At 38.0% G+C, this 26519-nt stretch overlaps 1 protein-coding gene across 1 annotated transcript in view; it reads right to left on the minus strand.

Moving 5' to 3' along the window:
• Positions 1-24797, minus strand: part of mycbp2 (MYC binding protein 2) — a 503803-nt gene extending 479006 nt beyond the window's left edge. Inside the window, 1 exon segment of the mRNA XM_039745368.1 lies at positions 24071-24797. Coding sequence (XP_039601302.1) covers positions 24071-24351 — 281 coding nt within the window. The 5' untranslated portion in view covers positions 24352-24797.
• Between the last annotated feature and the right edge of the window lie 1722 nt (positions 24798-26519).

Genomic DNA, 26519 nt, shown 5'->3' on the forward strand with positions numbered 1-26519 from the left:
GACAGTGTAAAAAACCCGTGCATGCAGTGTGTCAGGTCTCAGATAAAGAAGAAGACGAGCTGTTTATTGATGCAGTAAGAAACGAATCGATGAATGAAACCTGTCATCTTTACAGCGATTGACAAACACGGAATGTAACTTGAACACAACACATCCTACAAATACGAACCTGATTGAAAGAAATAATGATAATCAAATCCTTGATGACAGCAACACTCAGTAACACTCACAAAACAAATACTGTATATTGACAGTCATGTTACGTTATTTTTAAAATGTTCCCTTTTTTTTTCTAGCTTTTTAACACACTACTTCTCCGCTGCGATACACGGGTATATATATATGTATATATATATATATCCCGATCTACATACTCGAATAATGGATACTTTATTAGCCATCAATGATTGTTTTGGTAAAGCCATACTCAGTGTATTCATTAGATGAGCGGTAAAAAGTAAGAGCGAGGGAGGATGACTTATTGAGGCATGCAGGCTGTAGTGCGTCAACTCTATCTGAATTGCGCGATCACATTTGAAAAATATATCTTTTCAAGTTCTATTTAGTCCATATGTGTCAAACTCAAGGGCAGGGGCCACATCCGCCCGCGTGTAATTATATCCGCCCGAGATCATTTTATATACTGTATTATTGTTATTAATGGCCGGGTATATGAAGCGCTGGTAACACAATAAACTACAGATCCCATAATGCAGCGCTTCAGCTGCCTTGCCTAACACTTACCGCGTTAATCAAGTCTAGCTTATGATGCTGCAAGTTATTGCGAAGCTAGCTCACGATGCTGAAGAGAAAAGTTGATTCTGAAAATAGAGCCTTTAAAACCGATGGGAGGCTGAGTATATGTTTACTGAACCCGTGTGTCTCATTTGTGGAGCTAATGTGGCTGTAATTACAGAATTTAATCTAAGACGGCACTATGAGACAAAACATCAGGGTAACCTGAATGCAATGCAGAAGATACAGAAAGCAGAAGAATTAAATAAGAATCTGACACTTCAGCGGACGTTTTACCGTGCACAATCACAAAGTGATTTCAAGTGAAGCTGCTTTTATGGGAGACACAAATGCACCAGTGCAATTGCCCCACTTTCCCTGTTGCCAAGTAATGTTAAACCAAGTCGTCACTACGGTGTTCCCAAATCGCACTTTGCTGATAAACTGGCGCACTGAGTTTGCACGGCGCTTTGGTGACTTTGAAGAACAAAAAGTCCGTCTACATGCGGCTCGAACCTTGTGCATGTTTGGTAGCACATATCTGTGTGAGAAGCTCTTCTCAGTGATAAAGACTAACAAAACAGCACACAGGAGTCGCCTCACTGATGAGCACCTGCAATCCATCCTGAGAATCTCCACAACACAGAACCTCACACCAAACAGAAAGAACTTTTGCCAAAAAAGATGCCAGGCGTCCAGCTCTAAAATGACATATGAGCAAAGACAACTGAATGATTTGATTTGTTATTGCTGAAAGGAACACATTTTATTTATATTTCCAGGTTTTGTTATGCAGCATGTTCATATTTGAATTTGTATAATTTTGACAGGATATATTTTTATGGAGAGCAAAATCTTTTGGGATATTTAAAATCTAAGTTTATTTTTATATAAAATTACATAAGAGTAAAGAAATTTGAATGTTTGTTCTTTTAACGTTTACTTTATTTCTAACTTGTATAATTTAGACAGGATATATTTTTATGGAGAGCAAAATATTATAAGTTGTTTAAGGTTTGAGTTGATTTATTCAGAATAATATTCCTGTCTGTTTTACCATTCCTACCAAAGATATTTCTGTCGACTAAATAAAAATTCCTTCTATTTAAAATTTAAATAGAACTTGAACAAATACGATAGTTCATAATATCCACGCAGACTTGCGTAAGAGCGGAGTCATCCGTTTTAACAAACAGCATATTGCACTGATACTAAATAGCTGTGTGTATATATATATATATATATATATATATATATATATATGACAGCAACACTCATCACTCACAACAGTGACAAAACAATTACATTGACAATCATGTTACGTTATTTTCAAAATGTTTCCTTTTCTTTTTCATTGCTTCTTTAACACACTACTTCTCCGCTGCGAAGCGCGGGTATTTTGATATAGATATAGATATAGATATATATATTATCTCTCTATCTCAATCGATATAGATATACATACACACACACACATACATATCTACATATACACTGCTCACAAAAATGAAAAGGAAAACTTTAAAGAAACACATTAGATACATCAGATCTCAATATGAAGTTGGATATCTATACAAATAACGACAGGGCAATGTCTTAGGAACAAAAGGATGCCAAGTCTTTTAATGGAAATAAAAGTTTTCTGCCTACAGAGGGCTCAATTGTGTAGACACCCTAAAATCAGATTGAAATGAAGATGTGGCAGGCTAGTCCATTTTTTCAAAAACTTAATTTCTGCTACTCAAAATGCTTTTCAGTATCTTGTGTGGCCCCCACGAGCTTGTATGCATGCTTGACAACGTCGGGGCATGCTCCTAATGAGACGACGGATGGTGTCTTGTGGCATTTCCTCCCAGATCTGTATGAGGGCATCCCTGAGCTGTTGTACAGTCTGAGGAGCAACCTGGCGGCGCCTAATGGACCGAAACATAATGTCCCACAGATGTTCTATTGGGTTTAAGTCAGGGGATCGTGAAGGCCATTCAATTGTTTCAATTCCTTCATCCTCCAGGTACTGCCTGCATACTCTTGCCACATGAGGCCGGGCATTGTCGTGCATTAGGAGGAAACCAGGACCTACTGCACCAGCGTAGGGTCTGACAAAGGGTCCAAGGATTTCATCCTGATACCTAATGGCAGTCAAGGTGTCTTTGTCTAGCTTGTAGAAGTCTATGCGTCCCTCCATGGATATGCCTCCCCAGACCATCACTGACTGACCACCAAACTGGTCATGCCGAATGATGTTACAGACAGCATAACATTCTCCATGGCTTCTGCAGACCCTTCAACGTCTGTCACACGTGCTCAGGGTGAACCTGCTCTCATCTGTGAAAAACACATGGTGCCATTGGTGGACCTGACAATTCTGGTATTCTATGGTAAATGCCGATCAAGCTCCACTGCGCTGGGTTGTGAGCACAGGGCCCACTAGAGGACGTTGGGCCCTCAGACCACCCTCAAGAAGTCTGTTTCGATTGTTTGGTCAGAGACATTCACACCAGTGGCCTGCTGGAGGTCATTTTGTAGAGCTCTGGAAATGCTCATCCTGTTTGTCCTTGTCCAAAGGAGCAGATACCAGTCCTGCTGATGGGTTAAGGACCTTCTATGGTCCTGTCCAGCTCTCCTAGACTAACTGTCTGTCTCCTGGAATCTCCTCCATGCCCTTGAGACAGTGCTAGGAGACACTGCAAACCTGGCAATGACACACATTGATGTGCCATCCTGGAGAAGTTGGATTTCCTGTGCAACCTCTGTAGGGTCCAGGTTTCGCCTCATGCTACCAGTAGTTACACTGACCTTAGCGAAATGCAAAACTAGTGAAAAAAACAGTCAGAAAAGATGAGGAGAGAAAAATGTCAGTGGCTTCCACCTGTTAAACCATTCCTGTTTTGGGGGTCATCTCATTGTTGCCCCTCTAGTGCACCTGTTGTTAATTTCATTAACAGCAAAGCAGCTGAAACTGATTAACAACCCCCTGTGCTACTTAACTGACCAAATCAATATCCCAGAAGTTTCATTGACTTGATGCTATACTCTGATTTGAGCAGTATATACACACACATATACATACACATATATCTATCTATATATCTCTGTATATCTATCTATTATAACTTATTATTATAATCTATTATATTACTTTTGAGAATGCAACGTATAGTTTTGTTCAGGAGGAAAGCAATGTTTCCTCAAATCAATGGCAACCTTTTGTAGGGTGTGTCCCTGAGACTTATTAATTGTCATCACAAAGCAGAGCCTTACTGGAAATTTGAGGCATTTCAATTGAAATGGGAGATCAGATGGTATAACAGTGATGCGAGGAATACAGAGTGTGGCGCTCTGCTGTTTTTTTGTGTAGCTGCCTTCACACACCTTCTCCACTGCTTTATAAACAAACACCATATAAGGCCATCGTTTCTCCTTGCTTCGCGGTTCTGTACTGTTTTATTGTTCGTTTATTACGATTCTTATAGTTATTGTGCAGCTATTCTGGACTTTACTGTTCAGGTACCCATTTCCTTTATTTAATCCCCGGCTTGTACGTTATTTTTTGTTCGTTTATTACGATTATATAGATATTTATTGATTCCCTTCTTTAGCTGACTGCCTGCTCATATAAGACGCTCCGCTGGTTTTTTGTGAAACAGCCTTTACACATCTTCTCCGCTCTTTTATAAACGAGCGACATATAAAGCCATCACCTTATCACCTTGTCAATTATGTAATGCGTTTTTTGAACAGGTTTGATGCATGGAAGTGATTACTCGTACTGCGTTCAGTAAGTTCACCTGAGCTGCTCTAGTGTGATGTTGCGATGTTCACTGCTTAATTTAATGTTAGCTAAGACCCGGCACTTAAGTTTCTGGCTACACTCCGGTTGTAATATGACGAAGCTGCACAAGCTCACTCTTGAGAATGCAACGTATAGTTGTCGAGGAGAAAAGCAATCTTGCCTGAAATCAATGGCATCGTTTTGTAGGGTCCGTGCCTGAGACTTATTACTTGTCATCGCGCAGCAGAGCCTTACTGGAAATTGGAGGCATCTGAATTGAAATGGGAGATCAGAGGGTATAAAGGAGACGCGAGGAATACATTGAGTGTGGAGAAACTCTAGAGACAGCGTGAGTATCAACTTGTGGATTTTTCTGAGAGTATTTGGAGGCAGCGTGACGAAGTTGCTTCCAAGACCGAGTTAGCCGCGGAGCGCAGCTCAGAGCGAAATGAGGTGAATGGGAGGGGAGATGATGACGTCACTCCCCCACCTGCCTTAACTGTCAATCCCCCCACAAACACAGTCTCTCAGAATTTGCATAAGCACAGCCCTTCACCAGCAATTTTAACTTAGTTACAAAGTGATCAAAACTGTTGTTTATACCCTGCGTCCTCTCATTAAACTTGTATCCCGCATTAGCCGTGGGCATGACAAACGCCAGCGGCAGCCTGTCTATGAACTTAATTTAAACTTTAAGTTTACACCGTGCTTTGTTTCTGAAGTAGCTGCACTCATGAATATGGTTGTATGTGTCACTCGCTCGTTTCTTATTGTTTCGCTGCCTTCTCAATTGTATAATGCATGTTTTCTTCAGTGCTTTTTGGAGCTCTTCCTTGTTTTCTACGTACTGCTGTAATGGAAGGCAATTTCCTCTATGACGGGAGGAGGGAATAAAGAGTGCAGATGGGTGTTGGTCGCTTCAGTGCAAAACCAGCTGCAAGGATTTGTTTTTTGAAAACAGCCAGGAATGTTCTAAAGATACAGCCAAGGCTATGTAAGGAGTTGTTTTCACTTGAGGGCTTCATTGCACGCAACGCTTATTATTGTGTGCCTTCTGATACTAGGCACCGTCTCGGTCAAGGCCAAGTAGAGGAAAAACAACACTGTGTCCCGTGGAAGGGTGTGTACTGAAACTGATCACTTCTGTATACACTGCTTGCATGTAGGCCGCTTTTGGGCAAGGACACTCAATTAGTATATAAGGGAAGGTTCCGCCCTCAAGTTTCTTTGGAAGCTCAACCGTGGGGAACGTGCACACCGCCCGGTATTTGACTAGGCTCACGAGTTGATCCTCTGACGAGACTGACAAGTGGGCTCCCTCAGTCTACTGGTCTAGGATGATGGCTCTGGGTCTTTTGATATTACTGTAAGCATAATCTTGTTTCTGTATGTCTGTTGTCACTGCATTATATGTATTTGAATGTTGCTATAATTGAATAAGTATTTGAATGTTGCTATAACTGAATAAGTAAATTTTACTAAAATATCAGACCTTCTCTCTCTGATTCTTGCCTACTTACTCTTTAACCCCTTGAACCAATTTCCCAAATTAAAACAACTGCGTTGACAGTCAGTTCACGTGATTACGTGGGAGGCGTGATGATGTCACACGAAACTCCGCCCCCCCACGGCCATCAAGCTCAACTCCATTACAGTATATGGAGAAAAATAGATTCCAGTTATGACCATTACGCGTAGAATTTCAAAATGAAACCTGCCCAACTTTTGTAAGTAAGCTGTAAGGAATGAGCCTTCCACCTACACGGGAAGTTGGAGAATTAGTGATGAGTGAGTCAGTCAGTCGGTGAGTGAGTGAGGGCTTTGCCTTTTATTAGTATAGATTACCTAATCAATTATAATGTGTTTAAAACGGTACTAAGTATTAAATAAAACTCCTCAATGATATACGATACGTATGTTTGTGCGTAGTATATAAAGAGTGTTAACATACATAATTTCAACGAATCTTACCTAATATCTAAGAGAATATAAAGGGTTTATGCTATACTGTATAAAGAAATGTGCGGGAAATGTTTATAAGAGTGTGGGACAGTTTATAAGGGCTTAAAATATATAAAAATAACCATATAAACATATGGTTTTAACTTAGTGGATTTTCAGCTTTCGTGAGGTGTTCTGGAACGCAATCCCCGCAATCGAGGAGGGAATCACTGTATTTACTGAAAATTCAAAGCAAATAGTCCATATAAGAATAAAGAAAAAGATTGTTACACACAGAATAAAAAGGCAAAAATGGTTGAAAAAAATATTTCTTCTATAAATTTAGCTTTTCTTGTTAAACCTTAGTTGTTTCTATACTTAAAGATGCTTTACTTAGTCTTTAGTATGCTCTAACATACGGCACTGCACACTCAAAGCAGATTAATTTTCATACTATTAGGCATATAAGACACGATTTAAAACCATGTGCCCTCCATGCCTTAAACATGGCAAGGCAGGTCACTAACAGACTATTCTATAGTTAGAGGGGCAAAAAGTAGTTAGAATATACCAATTCAATTTAACTTGTTGGGGTTATAAGAACCTCCCATAGACTATGCATTAATATATTGGCAAACATTTAATATAACTTAAATAACTAACAAATGGCTCTTACAGTCATGACTCATGGTCTGATGAATAGGTCACCAAAAATGACACTCTTATAAAATGGTACAAAATCAACTTGATGAAAAGTGGGTGGGAGGTACAGATTGTTCAGACTGAGTGGAGAGTGCAGAATTTGCTCAAAAGCCAGAACTCAGATATGTCCGAGTTAGTTTGTAAGAGGACTTGGGAGAGAGAAAAAAAGACCCTTGGTGTACAAAATTTTTTGCCCATATTAGCTACACAGTATAAATAAGGTTTGCACAAAACTGAATAAAATCAAAACTTTGTTATTCACTATGTCTTAACGTTGGAGGATGTAATCAGGACATTCTAAGAAGGTCTATTCACTTAAACAGTATGATCCCGAGCCCTGTGTGACACAGGCTTAGCTCAAACAAGAGGAACAGGGGGCCCTCAGTATACAGAATAGTCTTTGATTGTTAGAATCGGATGAGTAGACACTCATATTTGTAAATGAATATAGTTGTGGCTGTATATACTTTTAATGATCTAACAAAAATGCAGAGTTTTAAATTTGCACAAAAGTCAATCAGCAGTCAGAGGTCAACTACAAGGGAAGATTACAAAAATCAAGATAGACCAAGTTTTTAAGTTAATATAAACTTAAAGCTTGTTAAGGGCGATGGCAATCCGCTTTTGGGTTGGAACCGGTGGTCAGTGGCAACCTGTGATGGGCGCAACATCAGGACTGATGAATCCACACAACATCTCAAACATCGGCCGTGTCATTCTAAAATGTTGCAGCCAGAGATTTTCTGTAAAGTGTCTCTCCACCACCTCCTCCCAGAAGGTCTTATTCCGTCGTCTCTCCCATACCCGTGGGTTTCGTCGCACTAGGGTACTTTCTTCGAGCTTTAGGGCTATCGGACAAGCAACTGCTTCATTCTGCTGCCGTCTTCGGATATTATGTACAATTCCAATTATTTGTGAAACTGAAATAACAGTAAGCTGGCAAATTTCAAAAAACTGTCTGAATAATCTCTCCATTTCTTTGTTTAGTGGAGGGGGTGTAACGTGGAAAACAAAAGGTTGATATTTTGCGACATACACAAAATTATGTATGGAAACGGCTCAAGGGCAGATTTATTTTCGCGATACAACAAAACTTATGCGACTGTTCGTTTTGGGGGGTTGACGTCATCACGCACACCATTTTATCGATAAAAAGCCAGTTGGATGGAAATAGGCTGGAGACAGCAAATTTCGCACATTTTTTTTTACGTATATTCGGTTTGTCGATAACAAAACGTCGCAAGAAACTGGATGGAAACTTGGCTATTGCAAAATGCTTTGCTACTTATTTTCCAGTAAAACTTTTAAAACTTAATAAAACAGTGAAGCAATATTACTATATATATATATATATATATATATATATATATATATATATATATATATATATATATTTGTGAATTCTCTATGTAATAAACTTACTAAGTTATAGTGTAATGAAAATTGCATAATTAGGTCTGGACCACCCTGTACTTAATCACAAAACACAAATAATTTAAACTAAAATGAAACGCTGATATTGCAGTATGTTAACATAATGCTTAAACATCCTGTTTCAGATAATGACACAGTACTTTATATACTTTGGGGTGGGGTAATCATAAACATGGTATGAAGCCCTCCACTATCTCGGACTGATCCCTCAGCAGAAATGTACTATCTTTGCAGATGTATTGCTATGGGTATGCTCACACTGCCAATTCATCCCATGCCCGAGCACATTTGTCCACATGTAACTCTGCAAAGTCTAATTTGTTTGACTAGTGCTATTGCTCCGTGACAAGCCAGCTATACCGTGCCCTGGCCTGCTTGGAAGAGGGTGGCCCCAGCCCAGTTCAGTAGTATTCAGAAACAGTGTGATCACTAAACATACCCGAAAATGGAAAACATGATGTCAATGATTTGACAAGTCAGATAGTGCACTTATTATTTTATTCAATACCATTTGAGTTAAAATCAGTTTTTTATTCTCACCTTACACATGAACGCGAATTGTAGATGAGCATCATCCAACTACAAAAAAACCACAAAGTAAAATCATTTTGACATGCATGCTGTCACTCCATGTTCGGATCTTGTTTTGGCTTTACACAAAGTCACATGGCCATGACGAAAGTGTGCCTGGTCTCAGAACGTTAAGCGCAGTGTGAGTGTAGGCCAGCGGGAGAGTAGGGAGATGGGACAATCACTTTTGGGCATTGTACACAACAAAAGTGTCTAGTGTGAGTACACCCTAACAGTGTTATCTCCACCTTCCAGCAGCTGTACTCCTGGAGATGGTGTGGCTACAAAGTGAAGTTTAAGGATGATGGAAATTACACGCATGAAGTTCTTTGTCTCCTCAACTTAAAAAAATAATAATAATAAAAACAAGACAGCTGCCTATCTGACTGTTCATTTCTAGGAGAGTTTACTGCATGGCTATGCCATTTACACTCAGTGACAGATGCGGTCTTTGCAGAGGTATCACCAAGAAAGTCACCTCTCACTCCCACAAGCTGTACTCCATTAGACTCCACAGGTGGGATGTGTTCTTTGGAGACTGGGAATTACAGGTAGTGGTTAAACTGAGCTGCTAACCTGTGGCTAAGCTTGTTGTGAACAGGAAAGCACAAAATGATAAAGTGACAAAGTCTGCAGTACAGTAATCCCTCGCTATATCGCGCTTCGACTTTTGCGGCTTCACTCTATCGCGGATTTTAAATGTAAGCACATCTAAATATATATATCACGGATTTTTCGCTGGTTCGCTGCTTTCTGCGGACAATGGGTCTTTTAATTTAGGTTACATGCTTCCTCAGTTTGATTGCCCAGTTGATTTCATACAAGGGACGCTATTGGCGGATGGCTTAGAAGCTACCCAATCAGAGCATGTATTACATATTAAACTAAAACTCCTCAATGCTGTAAGATATGCTTCCCGCGTGGCGCTTGTTTTGTTTGCTTCTCTCGGTCTCTCTCACTCTCTCTGCCTGACGGAGGGGGTGTGAGCAGAGGGGGCTGTTTACACAGTGGCTGTTTGCCTAGAAGATAGGAAGCTCCTCTATAAAATGCCACTTTACGCCGGTGCTTCTGTATACTTAAAAGCACGTATTGATTTTTTGATTGTTTTTCTTAGCGAGCGCTCTCTCTGACATTATCTGCTCTTCACGGTGCTCCTTTGAAAATAAGATATGTTTGCACTCTTTTAATTGTGAGAAAGAACTGCCATCTCTGTCTTGTAAAGAAGCACAGTTTAAACGTTTGACTAAAGTGTGTTATTTCATGTCTAGAGGGCTCTAATAATGTTAACAGTGTGGGAGAGTTTATAAGGGCTTAAAATATATAAAAATAACCATACAAACATATGGTTTCTACTTCGCGGATTTTCACCTATCGCGGGGGGGTCTGAAACGCAACCACCGCGATCGAGGAGGGATTACTGTATTTAGAAGGTCGTAAACAGGTTTTCTATGCTCTAACTGCGAAAATATTCGATTTATAAATAAAGAATCCTACTTCGCGGAAATTCATTTATCGCGGCAGAGTCTGGAACGGATTAACCGCAATAAACGAGGGTTGACTGTACTATTTCTTACCATTAAGGACGGCTGGATATAATCAAGGGTGTTAAAACTGTTTTCCTTCATTCTTAAGTAAAAAAAAACCAAGAACTCACTTGATGAAAATTAAAATTTCATCTTCAGCTAAAGCTGTAACCAAAGACTGGCATATATTGAGACCTGCCTATAAATTTATCAGGCTTCACATAGTGCTCTCATATTCTGTACTTCCAAATTTCTTCTTTACTCTGTGCCTAACAGGTTAAAGATTAAAGTGACGTACATCTTACATCTGATCCACTCAAAAGCTCTCTTCAGTTCTGGTACTTCAAGTGTATTATTCAAACAAAGTTTGAGGCACAATAATATGCAAGTAAAAACTACATATTAACATGCTTCACAGTGGTGATGCTACAGTACAGCATCTACACAAGTCAAAAAGGAGGAAAGCAGAGGTTATGTCGTTATGACTGAAGAAATCATTCTTATTTAAAAAAAAAAAAAAGCACCAAAATGCAGACACACAACCTTGCTTATGTGATTGCCAGTTTTATCTCATTATGGAGTCAGTTCAGAAATATTTCTGTGTGCTTTGACAGCACAATTATATGACTGATCAGATGTGAGTAATTGTTAAACATGTAGTGTTAACACAGTCATAAGGAAACCAAATAATAGCGAGATGAATCGCTTTTGAATACAGTGCCCTACACAACCGTTAAAAAGGAACAGAGGCAATGCATTTATTCTCAGATTGGAATGAGCACATCTGCAAGATGTCTATTTAAGCATCCATTCATTTTTTTCCAGTTTATAAGGTCTAGTGTCACAGGCAAAAAAAACATTGCATGCATACACCCACCATTATACAGCACTAACCACATTTTTAGAAAGTTAAACAACAAAAAGAAAACAGAAGAGAGAGACAAGGTTTAAACAAGAGGCTGTTCGTCTAATCTAAACTAGCAATGAAGTGAGCTACCCCATTTGTTAATACTATATAAGATTTATTTAGTTTTTCAAAGCACAAAGTACTGCAAATATGCCAGTTAGCAGGGTGCACAAAACATACTTCTTTAATATGTCAATGCTAAATTTGTGTAATTCATTTGGTTTTTGAAGTCAAATAAATTTTCATTAGTAAAAACAAAAAAAAAAAAAAACTAAAATGTTAATGCAGTGAAAGAACGCATCATATATTTGAAAGGAATGTGGACGAATGTGACATAGTCTACTAGATACTCTAGTCCAGTTAAAATTATAATTATGAATTCGTACATAAGCAAAGCAATAACAAAGTCTTAACACCACAACAAAGAAAGTTTAACAAGAGTTCTGAAACAGTGGATTAATATAAAACTGACAAGATTGATTTCACAAGAAGTAAAATTAAACTTTGGACAGGAAGATCAAAAAGAAAAACGGGGAGAAATTAAAGCACCAAGATTGTATGCAATTTGAAAATGTAATCAATTTGACTCATCCCTTAAATACTATTCTAAAACATTTAAGCAGCCAATGATAAACATAAATCTTGTAAGTCTTGCAATAGCAAATGTTAAAAACCTAAAACGTTTGTTTAAATTAAAATATCCTGAATTATCTTGGAATTCACTAATTCAACACTCCACACTATTAAAAGGACAAGTGCATTTGTCTGGAGGCTATATCTCAGTCATTCCAAAAGATGGCACTTTACGAACACTCCTTTTACCAATCCCATACCAAAAGGCTTATAACTAAACTAATTATTTATATTTCAACCCATTTCAGACTGGTAGCATCGCTCTTGGACATAATATTTGCATTTTTATTTTTAGTATTGACTTGGAGTGATATTTTTCAGGTACTGGAGAGAAAATATCAGAATACAATAAACTTACATATGCATATGCTAAGATAAATCAGGTAGTCCATGATGATATTCTTTATTAACTGTATATGAAATCCCAACAAGATTATAAAACACCCTCCTTTTATTGTTAGATATGGAGATTCTCCCAATATATTACACAATAAAATTCAAGTGCTGCATTGTATTTAAATATTAATGAATGTCAATATTAGTTTACTTAAATGATAGTTGTAGAACAAATTCATGGACACACCAGTATTTTAAACCTGCAGTTACCATTAGTATTTAAACATTTTATATTCTATTACAGAAAATGGCACAATAGCTTACATGAATAATGGAGGTACTCTTATTAAAAAGGCTGCTAAATGAGATTTTCATTTTTCCATGCTATCAAATAAATATCAAGTATTATGACATACACATGGAACCAGCATTCCATCTCCGCCTCCACCTGTCAATGGATCACCAACTTCCTGACCAAAAGGAAACAGCAGGTAAAACTCACAACTAGCTATCGTACAATCAAACACCCTAATACACTAATGACTGCATCTCTTATCAAATATGCAGATAACACATCCATCATTGGGCTCATCAGGAATGGTAAAAAGTCTGCATACAGACAGGAGGTTGAGCAGCTGCCCCTTTAGTGTAGTCATAACAGTCTGAAGCTAAACACTCTCAAGACTGTGGAGATAACAGTGGATTTTAGGAGAGGTCTCACAAAATTATCCTCCCTGTCCATACTTAATACTGCTGTTAAAATTGTGGAAACATTCACATTTCTGGGAACTATAATCTCCCAGGACTTGAAATGGTAGACCAATGTAGGATCAATCATAAACATGGCACAACATTAAATGTACTGCCTGCAACAACTGAAGAAGTTTAACCTTCCACAGGAATTGCCGATTTAGTTTTACACAGCAGTCATCAACTTTGTTCTCAGCTCATCCATAACAGTGTGGTTTGGATCAGTGACTAAACATGACAAAAACAGGCTACATTGAATAGTCAGGTCTGCCAAAAATAACTTTGGTGCCAGCCTGCCCATCTTATAGAACCTGTGTTATTCCAGAGTCATGAAATGGGCTAGGAAAATCATTACCGACCCCTCATGTTCAGGCCACACAACCTGTTTGAAGTTCTTCCATCAGCCAATCGTTATAGACTAATACATACCAAAACAAACATATAACTTGTTTTTCTCACAGGCCATCAAGCTCACAAATGGTTAGTTTCATCCCCCATGGCCTCCCAGGGTCTTGCAATACTGCTCACGTACATACACACAGTATGTATATAATTTGTTTTTTTTTTTTTTTTGGAAGCTAGAGCTACACAAAGGAAGAAAATGAGTCACATATTTTAAAATAGTTTTTTATTCGTAAAATTTCGACAGAGGAAAATGATTCAACATACAGGAATCAAGGGCAATATATATAGCTGGTGAAGTATGAAGATAGAGGGAGAGGTTGTAAAGGGGTTGGGGGTGGATTAGTAAGGTGGAGTTCACAAGGTGTTGGTCCCAGTTAAACGGGTGTCTGGTGGGACTTGTGTGTATGTAAATCAGTGACTGCGAGTCTGTCCTTCTGAAGGTATTGCAATGTTCCTGTATAAGTGTTGCAAGTTCTTTAGATGTTTTGTCCACATATACCGCTAGGAATGCATTGCATGGAATGCTGTAAACTGCGTTTCTTGTCTCCGTGGTTGACTTTTTTGCTTTTAGCATCGTAAAGTGTTTGCCGGTTTGTGCTTGATCCCAGATCTGGACAGGACGTGTGCTGTTCTTTCTGACACACCACAATGATAAAGGGAGGGTGTGGCATGTGCAGTGGGGGATCGAGTTGGAGTTGACCGTTTGCCAAGGTCTGCAGCATTTCCTATATATGCACTGTATAATAAATGTCTTGATGAAGCCATTCAATGTGAATAGACGAAAAAGATTGTGTCTCATTTTTTATGTGTCCATTGTGTTATAATGGGTGTAAATTTTTTTGGAGTCCTAACGCAATTATGTTTACATGATGAAGGGTGGTTGCTGGAAAAGTGTAGTATTTTTTTAGCATAGCAATCTTTGTGATAAATATTTGTAACTAAACCGCCGTGGCTACCTCTTTCAATAGAAATGTAAAGGAAATTGATGCATCCATTTATTTTTTTCCATTGTGAATTAGATTGCAGGGGAACACGAAGGTGATGTGGTTGTAGAATTCATTCAGCTGGTTACTTCTTAATATGACAAATGTATTGTCGATGTTGCGTATCCAAAGTTTTGCTATGAACCGAGATAGAGACACGCTTTCAAAACACTGAATAACCAGTTCAGCTCAAAGTCCCACTGACATGCCTTCTTTCTATCTATAGTATTTTCCACTGCAATAGAACTGGGTATTTTGGCAAAGTGATACGAGATGCATTATGTCCTTAATAGTCAGCTTCTTTTGTGTTCTTGTTTGTGGTGGGGTCATTAGCAGCAATGGATATATTGTGCAGGCACTGTAATGCAATCTCAGCACCATTAACGGAATAATCTGAATCATATGTTAAATGTTTGAGCATAAGAAGTAGCCTTTAAGATAAGTTGTAAGTTGGTGCACCAGTTAGGCTGACCACAGGTCTGAATTTTAAAGGGATCTTGTGGATTTTTGGTAGGCCGTAGAATTCCGGGTGGATTGCACCATTCGATTACATTTTACAGTAATCTTTTTTTAAATGGTTATTTCTGAGTTTACCCAGGGTGGTGTTGATTTTATTTAAGGTGGCTTTTGTAGGGTCACTAGTTAATTGCTGATAGGTAGTGGTGTCACGGAGTATTTTCTTTACTGTGGTAACATACTGCTCTTTGTCCATGTAACTGTTGCACCTTCTTTGTCGACTGCTGTAATAACAATCCTGTGAGTGAGAGAGAGAGAGAGAGAGAGAGACACTCTGTCTTTTTTAACCTGATGTGTGTATGTTGATTATGTAACTTATAATTGGAGGGTCACCAAAACCGGAGTCAAATTCCTTGTATGCATACATACTTGGGCGATAAATCTGATTCTGAAATCAAATCCCTACATCTAATTCAAAACTCACTCAAAGAAATACTGAGATGACCATTAAAAATTAATTACAATCATAACAGAGGTATGCAAGTGCTGTCACCTCATGCCCTAGACTTGAATACAGCACTTAGCCATTGTTAATGGAAGTTTGCACATTCTGCCCAGCCTGCAATTTCCACCACTTGCTCCAGATGTTAGCCACACACGTTGCCCCACAACCCAAACATATACATCTTTAGTTGGTTAATTCTACACCGGCCCTTTGTAAGAATCTGAACAAAAGGCATCTGTGATCTGATTTACCATAGTTTGCAGATTACCGTCTTTTGAGTAACATCAGTTTTTTTCAAAACCAAACCACTGCCATGCGAGTGAGAATGAACCACGTCTGGCAATTAACTCTGACGACGTAGATGGAGAGGCTGTTTTATCTGTTTGTTCACTCATTTTGAGGCAGCGAGCGACAATAACTTGCGGCTTGCTAGATGTGCATGACTATGCAACTCGCTTTGCGCACGCACAGTGGTCTATATTGTTGCATTAGTGAGTGAACTTTTTATTTTTTATATATTTTTTTTTTTTTTTTGCAAAGTGAGTTACATACTCGATAATTTAATCTTGCACATCGTTAAAACAGCAATTAAGATATAATTGGAAACGATGTATATCGCACACACCTAGCACACAGTGTAAAATGTTATGCAATCTAGGCAAACTCCATAAACATGGTAAATATTCAATTTACTAATTAGTTTCTCCATTAACAGTAAGGAACAATAAGCAGTTGGCAGTGTACTTGACTTGACGATGGAAGATGTGGTAATGTCACTTTCATATTTAATTTAAAATAACCTTAGCAGTGCTATATGGAAAATGGAGACAAAGCCTCATCAGTGCAAAAATATTCTGTGCATTTCTGACCACAAAACGTGGAGGTGTTGCTCGGACAACAACGTAAAAACTAGGAAAAGAGACTGGCCTAATGCAGGCAGCAATAGAACTTCTTGAAATTAAATTATGCTGGGAGAGAGAAACTGTGTTTAAATGTTGGCATATTTAACTGCTTCATGATACAATATATTCGTGGTATGTAGGTAAGAAAATAACACACAAGCCAAACACATACTAGTCAAGACCACCTGGAACCCATTAAACAAAAATACAGTTTTTCCATAATCTTTTAGTCACCTAGACTAAAAGTAGATCAAAGCAAGAAAAGTATAATTTTTACTCCAAGTCCCACACTGATCCAATACATCAATTGCTTTTTCTAGAAAAAAAAAAAAAAGTCTGAAAATAAAAGCATGCATTTCTAATGCAAAATTAAATTCAGATGTTTTCCTTTTTTGTAGGCTACTGTCAAAAATTATACATTTTCAAAGGAAAATGGGATAAACCAAGAAGAGAAAAAAGATTAAGTGCTGAAAGAAAGAGAAAAAAAAAACTATGCTCTGTAAAGTATGTACTTAAAGAGGTTAGTATTCTGCTTTAGTTTTTAAAATAAACTGAAACTCAACAATGACACTAGGCAAGCTGCAGCTATAAACATCATTCTGCACATGACTCAAGAGTATCCAATCTACACACAGCCAAAGAGTGTAATATCTGGTAGAGGTCTTGTGCCAGGCTGTACAGCCACTCCATAAAAAAAACACAATGATCTGCACAGCTACGATAAACCCAACTGCACAAGACAGATGTTTTACAAATGCCTCTTCATCTCACTATACTTGGTATACTGAAAAATACAGATAACAGAATTTAACTATGCAGCGTTGTATATGTAAAATAGATTGTTATCCAACCAAACTATGAGTAGGCCTGCAAGGAGAGGAACTTAAAGAGAATAAAGCTTTTAATAGTCCCAAAATGAACTATTCTGCTAGAAAGGTGAAGTAACTCACGTTCAACAGCTAATTCACAGGTAAGTTAAATAAATTATAGATGGCTTAAAATGAAAATTAAAATGTAAACCTTAGTTTGCTTGACACTATTAAAATGAATTAAAACAAATTTTTACTTTGACTGACTAGTGACTGGAATCATACCTTTTTGGTTTCTTATGGCCCAACATATTAACACTTGTCTTTATATGGGGGTGGGGGGTGAGAAATGTTGCCATCTTGCAGAACTGTGCTGATAAAAATTATTGTAACAACTTGAGTTTCCTCTATATCCTGATCAGAGTTTCTTACAAAATATGATTAGCAAAAAATGAAGTGAAGCATGACTTAAAACAGACACAGAAATAAATATCAGTGTGTGAAATTTAAACAAAATATTTCAAACATTTTTATACATTTTTTTTTAAACCACCAAGCAAGTTGTGCTAATATTAAGGCAGACAATACTTGATTCAGTTACACAATGCTACGGCTAAGGCAACAAAATATAATGCATTAACAAATAAGTTCAATGGAATTTACAGTACAACATTAGTTAACCTAAGCATAAATTGCTTTCTGTGGCACATTTAACAAGACATACTGGCAATGTTGCTTACACAGCAGACAATCTGTGTGCTTTAAAGCACTGGACTTTATATTACAGATTATCAAATAGTAATTTATACGGAGAAATTCAAGCTTACATTTGTATGGCATAAAAATCTGACAAGCCTGACTCTGCATGCTAATTTCAAGGTGCTATATTCTCTAAAGGTGCCACTTGAGCAACGTGGATAGAATAATAAAATTCAACACTTTATGCATGGATTGAAAAAATGAAGTCCTTACAAAGAGCTGATCAAATTGTAAATGTTATATTCCATCCATCGATTCGTCCATTTTCTTACCCCTATAGTCTAGCTCATGATCACCGAGAGCCACAGCCAGTCTCAATGGCACCTAGTGCTAAGAAGCTACATTTACAAAATGCATCATACTTTAGGATGCTTTGCTTATTTTTACTAAGATAATTCCATAAACACAGTAATTCACTATTTTAACCTTCTTCATACAGTACAAGGTTAAAGTGTTCCCTTTTCTTAGTTTTCCAACCATTTTTTTTTTTTTGGACAGCAAAGAAAAAAAGCTTAACTTAGCTGAAAACAACTACTTCACCCTCATCAACAGAAGAAAACTACAAATTAAGTAATGTATACAACCAATTTCATTTTGTAAATTAAATAACTGTCAAAACAAAGGCAATAAGCAATATGATATGATATATACCCCGTCAGAAGGTGAAGTGTTTGTCATTGGTATCTAATTATTATATGGCAGCTGGTTAAGAAAACAAGAACCAAATAAAAATTAAGAATATACATGTTAAAGATTAAGAGAAGAAAGAAAGCTAAGCAATAACTACTTCAACAGCAACAACTGGCTTTGAATTAAGGAACTAGTTTGAAACAAATACCTGTAGCCCAGCAAAAATATGTTCGAGGACCCTTTTTTATATAGTATGCTGCGGCATGCACCTATACTACCACTATTATAGTAGTATACAGTTTATTAAAAGAATTGCAGTAAAACAGAATGGTGCAAACGTCAATGTGTAAATAGTGGTTAAGAGTTTTCTTCTTTTGTTCATTAATAAGGTTTGCACTTATTCTTGGTCATTAATTCTGCTAGCTCAACAAGAATCTTTTCTATGTATTTACACGTGACAAACTTAATGAAGCATTTCAGGCACTGTTGAAGGAAGTCATATGGTATGCTCCATGGTGGCAGCTCTAAGATTCTTGTAACATTACTGCATACTGTGAATGTCTGGTAAAAGCCAGGCTTTTGAAAATGCATATACATACAACAGACTTTCATATCTAAGCAATTTAAAAGTAACTTTGCTCAGATATAAAGAATTCCAACATATGACATTTTGGTTCACAGGAGTCAGAATTTACACTTTTATTAAAAAAAAAAAAATCTTCACTATAACCCTTCTGTTGATTTCATGAACTACTGGTCTTGAATTGATAAAAAGCTCCTTAAGCTATGCAATACAGTCAAGAAATTTTACTGGTATGCATCTCTATTTCAAGTTATCATAATCTCCATGTTTCAATGGATGGTAGATTGGCTCTTACAGTATGAGTGCTATGCTAGTGCTAATATTATTGTTTCTTGTGTCAACTGCAAATTTTATAGTAGCCAGTGGTCCATGATGCAAATGTTTGCATTGCAAAGATGGAACAGACAGAAGTTTGTTTCTTAAAAAAAAAAAAAAAAAAAAGTATAACTTTGTTTGTACTATGACCTCAACTAACTTCAATGCTAAAGCAGATATTTACATAGCTTGGTTATAATGCTTTGAACCAATACGCAACTGTCTCTACCTGCACAACATATAATTTATTTAAAAAACTGCAGAACCAGAGACAGTTTGCATGGCCACTAAAACAGAACACTTCACTGCTAAAAACAATCAGCAAATCCTAAATATGTCAATTATCGTGTAATTAAAATCAAAGTTAAAACCAAAGTATAACAAAAAAACATTACAAAGACAGCGATAGCACATACAACACATATCTGAAAGGTATGGTATAAAATGGGATTCTGCCTCCAGTTATGAGTAACTACTAGTACTGCAGTTAAAGCCATTCCAGCTAAATGTACACACCCAAAACAATACCAAAGCCTAATTACTTATGGGAGACACAAAAACACAAAATCCGTTTTGCAGGAACTCTGAAAGAACAGAAATTGATCACGATGATAGCCGTAAAAATGGGACAAATTTAAATGAATGACTTAATCATTAAAGATACTCTTCAGTTACCAATATGCAATAACCAGAAATCATAACAACATCACAACCATAACAGTGATCTATGAATCCATTTTCAAACCTACCCAAAACTGATTTATACCAATTGCCTTATTGTTTTCCTATATCTTGCCATTCACTTAGTAATGTTTGAAATTTTTACAGAACACAACAGTGAATAAATTTAAAGCCCACACATGACAAGATAAACCAAATTGTCAATAATAATAATCCTTGATAGATCCATATTAAAACCACCACATTTGTTGTTACAGTATCAATTTTTTTTTTTATTTAAAACATTACAAAACAGTTGCTTTCAAGGATTATGTTACAAAAGATTAAAATCAAGTGGGGAACTGTAGGCAGATTTCTCACTTATCATAAATACATGTAAAGACAATGAACAGTAGTACTTTACATTACACTAAAAATCGTGTCCAGGAATGTATTCATAGTGTGAAGACATAAAGCGGGAATGATTCTAACCTACTACTCTTACACTACCCTTAACTACCTACAGCCAGCTTTGCTTGGTCTATTCCATTTGCAACGTACAGTATGTGTACAGATGCAAACATAAATGCTTATTAACATCCTTAAACAGTGTAACATTGTTACTTTATGGGCGACTCTGGTTGTGTGGACAAGGTCACAGCAGCAGTAGATGGTATGTGACCTATATAAAACATGCCTAAAGTCGTAGAACAAATCCATTCTTTTACAAAAATCAGTGATAGAAAATGGAATACTTTCAATTTTTTGGACAGTAAAGGTATACTTCACATTAAAGACCCAAATGTTCAAAAACGATGTAATGACTACTAAAACAAGTTCTGATGTGAATACAGTAATCCCTCCTCGATCGCGGGGGTTGCGTTCCAGAACCCCCCGCGATAGGTGAAAATCTGCGAAGTAGAAACCATATGTTTGTATGGTTATTTTTATATATTTTAAGCCCTTATAAACTCTCCCACACTGTTAACATTATTAGAGCCCTCTAGACATGAAATAACACCCTTTAGTCAAAAGTTTAAACTGTGCTCCATGATGAGACAGAGATGACAGTTCTTTATCACAATTAAAAGAATGCAAACATATCTTCTCTTCAAAGGAGTGCCATCAGGAGCAGAGAATGTCAGTCAGAGAGAGAGAGAGAGAGAGAGAAGCAAACAATCAAAAAATCAATACGTGCTGTTGGGCTTTTAAGTATGCACACCGTGATAAAGCAGCCGCAAAGAAGGGAGCAATGTGAAGGTAGTCTTTCAGCATTTTTTAAGAGTAGCGTCCGTATCAACAGCATCTGTGCAAACAGCCCCTCTGTCAGGCGCAGAGCATGTCACAGAGAGTGAGAGAGACCGAGAAAAGTAAACAATCAAGCACCGCTCGGGAAGCACATCGTATATCATTAAGGAGTTTTATTTAAAATGTAATACATGCTCTGATTGGGTAGCTTCTAAGCCATCCGCGAATAGCGTCCCATGTATGAAATCAACTGGGCATACAAACTGAGGAAGCATGTACTTTAAATTAAAAGACCCATTGTCCACAGAAATCCACGAACCAGCGAAAAATCCGTGATATATATATTTTATATATTTAGATATGCTTACATTTAAAATCCACGATGGAGTGAAGCCGCGAAAGTTGAAGCGCGATATAGCGAGGGATCACTGTATTTTATAAATTAAACATTATTGAATATTTAATATTTGTGATAATGCAACAAAAACAAACAAGGGATTAAGAAAGAGCTTTGTGACTTATCCACCATTCTGTCCATATACTTTTGACAAATATAATAAGGTGAGAAATCTGAATTATGGCACATCACTACAGATTCTGGATTTCACATGAAATTACCAACTGAAAAGCTTTAATCTCCAACTGCATGCAAAAATAACATGTCAGAATTAACACAGAGTATGGGATCTAGACCTGGCCAATGAAGGAAGAATATGAAGCAAAGTTAGAAACACACAAAACAAGAGTAACTGGAAGCTGTGCAATTTTTGTAAGGAAGATCTAGACCAGCGTGTGGCTTGAAGAATTGGTCTTTCCACACCATCATGTGCATGGCAAACTAACATACAGTGGCAGTTTTGAGACTGTCAAAGTAAAACTTGCCAAGAATGCTTAGGTGAAGAGTATAGTGTGGTAGAGATTGTGATTTGTGACTAAACAAGGGGTGAATCTTGTCTGCAAGGATGGAACATGGGTAAAGTGGAAGAAGGCCAAACATTGGTTACTGATGTTAACCATTCTCCAGTTTATTGCTCATTGTCAAGGGCATTCAGACTTCATAAACGTTTATAATTTTTTAAATGTTACCTTCACAGCAATTGCACCTCAGGTCAAAGGTAACCAGAGCCTAAATATGTCACACACTTATGCAAAACAACAACCACCAATATTTTGTATACTAGTCCCTCTGAAGTCATACTTCTCACACAAATCTGCAAAAAGTTTTGAGTTCTACTGTGAAAGACTACTGAAAACACAGACCAAAAAATGCAGCTTTACCGATCCAAACTGAACCTTGGTGTGATAAGGGATTGACAGATTTTTAAATATAAAATGATCTCCGATCCCAATAGGCTAGTACAAGGCTTGAGTCACTGCTAAATAATGATATAAAAAATAACGGAAATGTCACCGTTGAACCTTTTCTGTCGCTGAAATGGGGGCACCTAAATCCTCGCGAATATGCCCCGATTACCACCAACAACCGTCCAGCCCATATGCTTTTGTCCCACCTCGCATACAAGCCTTGTCAAACAGCAGCGCAACAGTAAATGTGGCAACGGCACCAAAGCAGAAGGATCAGGAAAGCCCTGCCTCGCGAAGAATAAAGGCGCAGGTGCCCCGCCCAGTCAGCGCAAGCCGCGCCTAGACGCCTTTCAGTCCTCACAGCTTCTGTTTAGAAAACACGACCACACTGGCTTTTTCAAACAAGTCGAGGTGGCCACCAACATTAAGCCACGTCCGAAGGAGTATGACAGGGCGCGTCACCGACGCTATCTCAAAAGAAGTGCTTCTTAAAGCGAATGTGTCATGTTTGTTTTTAGTCTGTGGCAGAATCGTTCAGGAATAATTCCTATGGTGTACTCAAAGAAATGACAGATCGACGCGTGCATAAAAAAAAATAATAATAAAACATGCGACGCAAGCTCTTCTCTGCGCGCCTCGGACCAAAGGTAGATAAGAAGTCCGCGCCAGGGGCCTCAAGATACACCTCAGTCTCCGGGAAAAAAAGAGCGGGGCTCTGTTCACGTCTGTCGGTGGCGGGAAGACATGATGTTAAAACGCAGGATTATACCCCTTTCTATCTTATCTGCGGCAGTAGAAGAATCTCCGGCGCTGATCACTAACCTCACGCTGTCAGCATAAAAAAAGAAAAAAAAAAACAACGCAGCAGCTTTAGGCCCAGTGAGCGCGTGCCATGCTACTCGTATATGTAACCCATAAACCACCTTGTCAATAAATACACGAAGACGCCGGCATAAAGGTGTAACCGCTCAACACCGAATAACCCACCGGCTCTGTTGCCAAAGCAGCGTTGGTGTACGCGTTTAAATGCACAGCAGCTTTGTTACCACTTCCAATAGTGAAGCTCTCAAGTGTTACTCGACAAAGCACAGTTATAGCTTACTTATACAACTTAATGATATATAAATTCCAGTACAATTAGGAAATCGTTTCCAAGTTAACACTATTGTTAAATATTGTCATAATAAAAGCAGGTCTATTGACATACCTTCCCTGGTTGATCCCTTGCTCTTTGTCACTGATCGCCGCGGTGTAAATCCTCCGGTAGTTTTCTGCAAGCGCTGTCCCGGAAAGCAGCAACTGGTATCGGCCCCGACAATCCGACGGGGCTCCGGGACCAGGGCAAGCACTCATGCCTGACCCGAAACCCGAAAAATCCGCCCCAATCCCTAAAATGACCTTTGCTCCCAGCCCAGTGGAAGCAGCAGGTGAAGGCAGGAGCCCACTGGTCCCTACTGCAGCAGCAGCAGTAGCGGCAGCACACATCATCCTTTCAACAAAAAAAACAATAAATTATATAAAATTCATTTAAACGCAAAAGCCGTAAGACTGTCATTCAGATCCGGCTTTTGCTACCGGATATACCCAACAATCATTATATCCACAGGCTTGAAACGAAACCGCACGCTCCCCTCCTCTGTGCAAATACGAAAGTGTCTCCCCTTCTTCGTACAGTAATGATATCAGCGTCTCCGGGCCTCAGGCCATGCCGCTTCGAACGACTGACACTCCTTTTCTGTACATAGAAATTTCTTTAATTTCCTGCTTTGTTGACTATGTCTTTTGTTAGCTTCTTCTGATTTTGTAGACACCGAACCGACTGCGCCCTCACTACTGCCATCTTGGCTTCATCATCTTCATCATCCTTTCCTGCTTTCGCTGTCAGGCATGCTGGGATAGGTTTCCATCCAGGCTCCAAGTGCCGCAGGCTTGCGCAACAGAAAACGACTGCAGACGACGTTCTGGCGCATCACATTAAGAACGCTCTCGTACGCGGAAGTGACGTGCCTTCGTTTGGCCTTAAAACGGAGCTGCTAAAACGAAAACAAAAGATGCGAACCTTTCTGTAGATTTCGGTGGTTTCGTATACGTTTTTGCAGATCAATCCTATAATGTCCGAAAAAGAAAATCCTTTGGTCGTTTTTGAAAGATAAATGGATGTCAAATGTCTGCGGAAGTCTCCAGAGTACACCTTCTACCTTTTTCTGTTGGTAGTGTGGATTTTTTTGTAAGGTGGGCTTTTTATCTTTAGAGTGTTTTTCTGTCTATCATAACAATGTAAGTCAAAATTGCATATGTTTTATTGGTTAAAATTATATTATTTAAAATGTATAATTCACAAAGTAGCCTACATTTCTTTCAGCATCCTCTTAACCAATCCAAGCTGCATTAGATGCAAAGCAGGAACTAACACAGCACAATTTTGCAGACAATTGCACTGCCAACACGCACCAACCTATGCTTACATATTACCAATTAGGATTTCACCAAATAATCAGTAATACACATGTTTGGGATAGGGGAGTTCTTCAAACTCCACCCATGATGAGAACTTGAAACTGCACAGAGTCCAAGCCCAAATGGTAAGATTTGAACCCAGAATGTTGGATCAGGATGGCAGCAGAACTAACCACCATGTTACCCTCAAACATGTATACCAGGACAACTTATAACTTTAAGGTTTAGGGAAAAATGTCCAAATTGCAAATATTGTATGTACAGTTGGAAGAGTAAATATTTATAGTAAGATAAGGGGTTAATCCCCCTTTGTGAATAAGCCATGCTTTATCTCTATAATACAAGACTCATTTACAGACCAGTGTAAAATGGTCTAGGAAAGGTCTGCAGCCAGGTGTGCTTAGGAGATCATTTATAACCTGAGTGTGTGTCCTCAGGACAGCAAGGAACAAAAAAAATCTGCTTAAAACAAGAATCTGATTTTCTTGTATTTTGCAGTTTTTGTTTATTACATGTCATATACCATTTGACTCATCTTGATGTCTAGTTATGCAAGATTTCAAACTTTTTGGGCTTTCTCTCTATTTTTGGCTTTCTAGACCCCAACAACCCTCATTTGTATGCCATTTTGGATATTTTTTTTGTGCAAGAAATTATACCCTCATGGTAAACTGCCAACAAGTGTCTTTAGTAGAAATAATTCGAAGGACTCGAAGTTGTGCATGCCCCTGAAGTTATTTTAACCCCCTAATGGGATACCAGGGTTTAAAGTTCCTCCTTTTCACAAAACTACAAAAAATGGGGATCAGTAATGTAGGCATGTGGAGTGTTGTTTTAATGCTATTGCAAGGCTACTCATCACAAATTCGATAGTATGTATATTTGATTCCTTACTCATTGATTTCCTAAACCTCTAATAGCCACTTCCAGGAGATTAAAAATGTCTAATTTCAAGCTTAAGCATGTGGTGTATTGTTTTAGACTATTTTAAGGTCAGTAATTATGAATAAAATGTTATTTTTGATTCTCTTCTAGAGACGCAAACCTCTATGGATCTTCATCAGAAGGTGAAAATGACACATTCTCTTACAAATGAGCATAGTTAGAGTTTAAACATGTAAATTGAACCACACATTTTAATATTTCGACTATTTTTGTTCATTATGTGCTTGTAACTTATGAAGTAAATCATTACATTT

The sequence above is a fragment of the Polypterus senegalus genome, chromosome 2 (genome assembly GCF_016835505.1).
Source record: "Polypterus senegalus isolate Bchr_013 chromosome 2, ASM1683550v1, whole genome shotgun sequence".
In the NCBI taxonomy this organism is placed as follows: Eukaryota; Metazoa; Chordata; class Cladistia; order Polypteriformes; family Polypteridae; genus Polypterus; species Polypterus senegalus.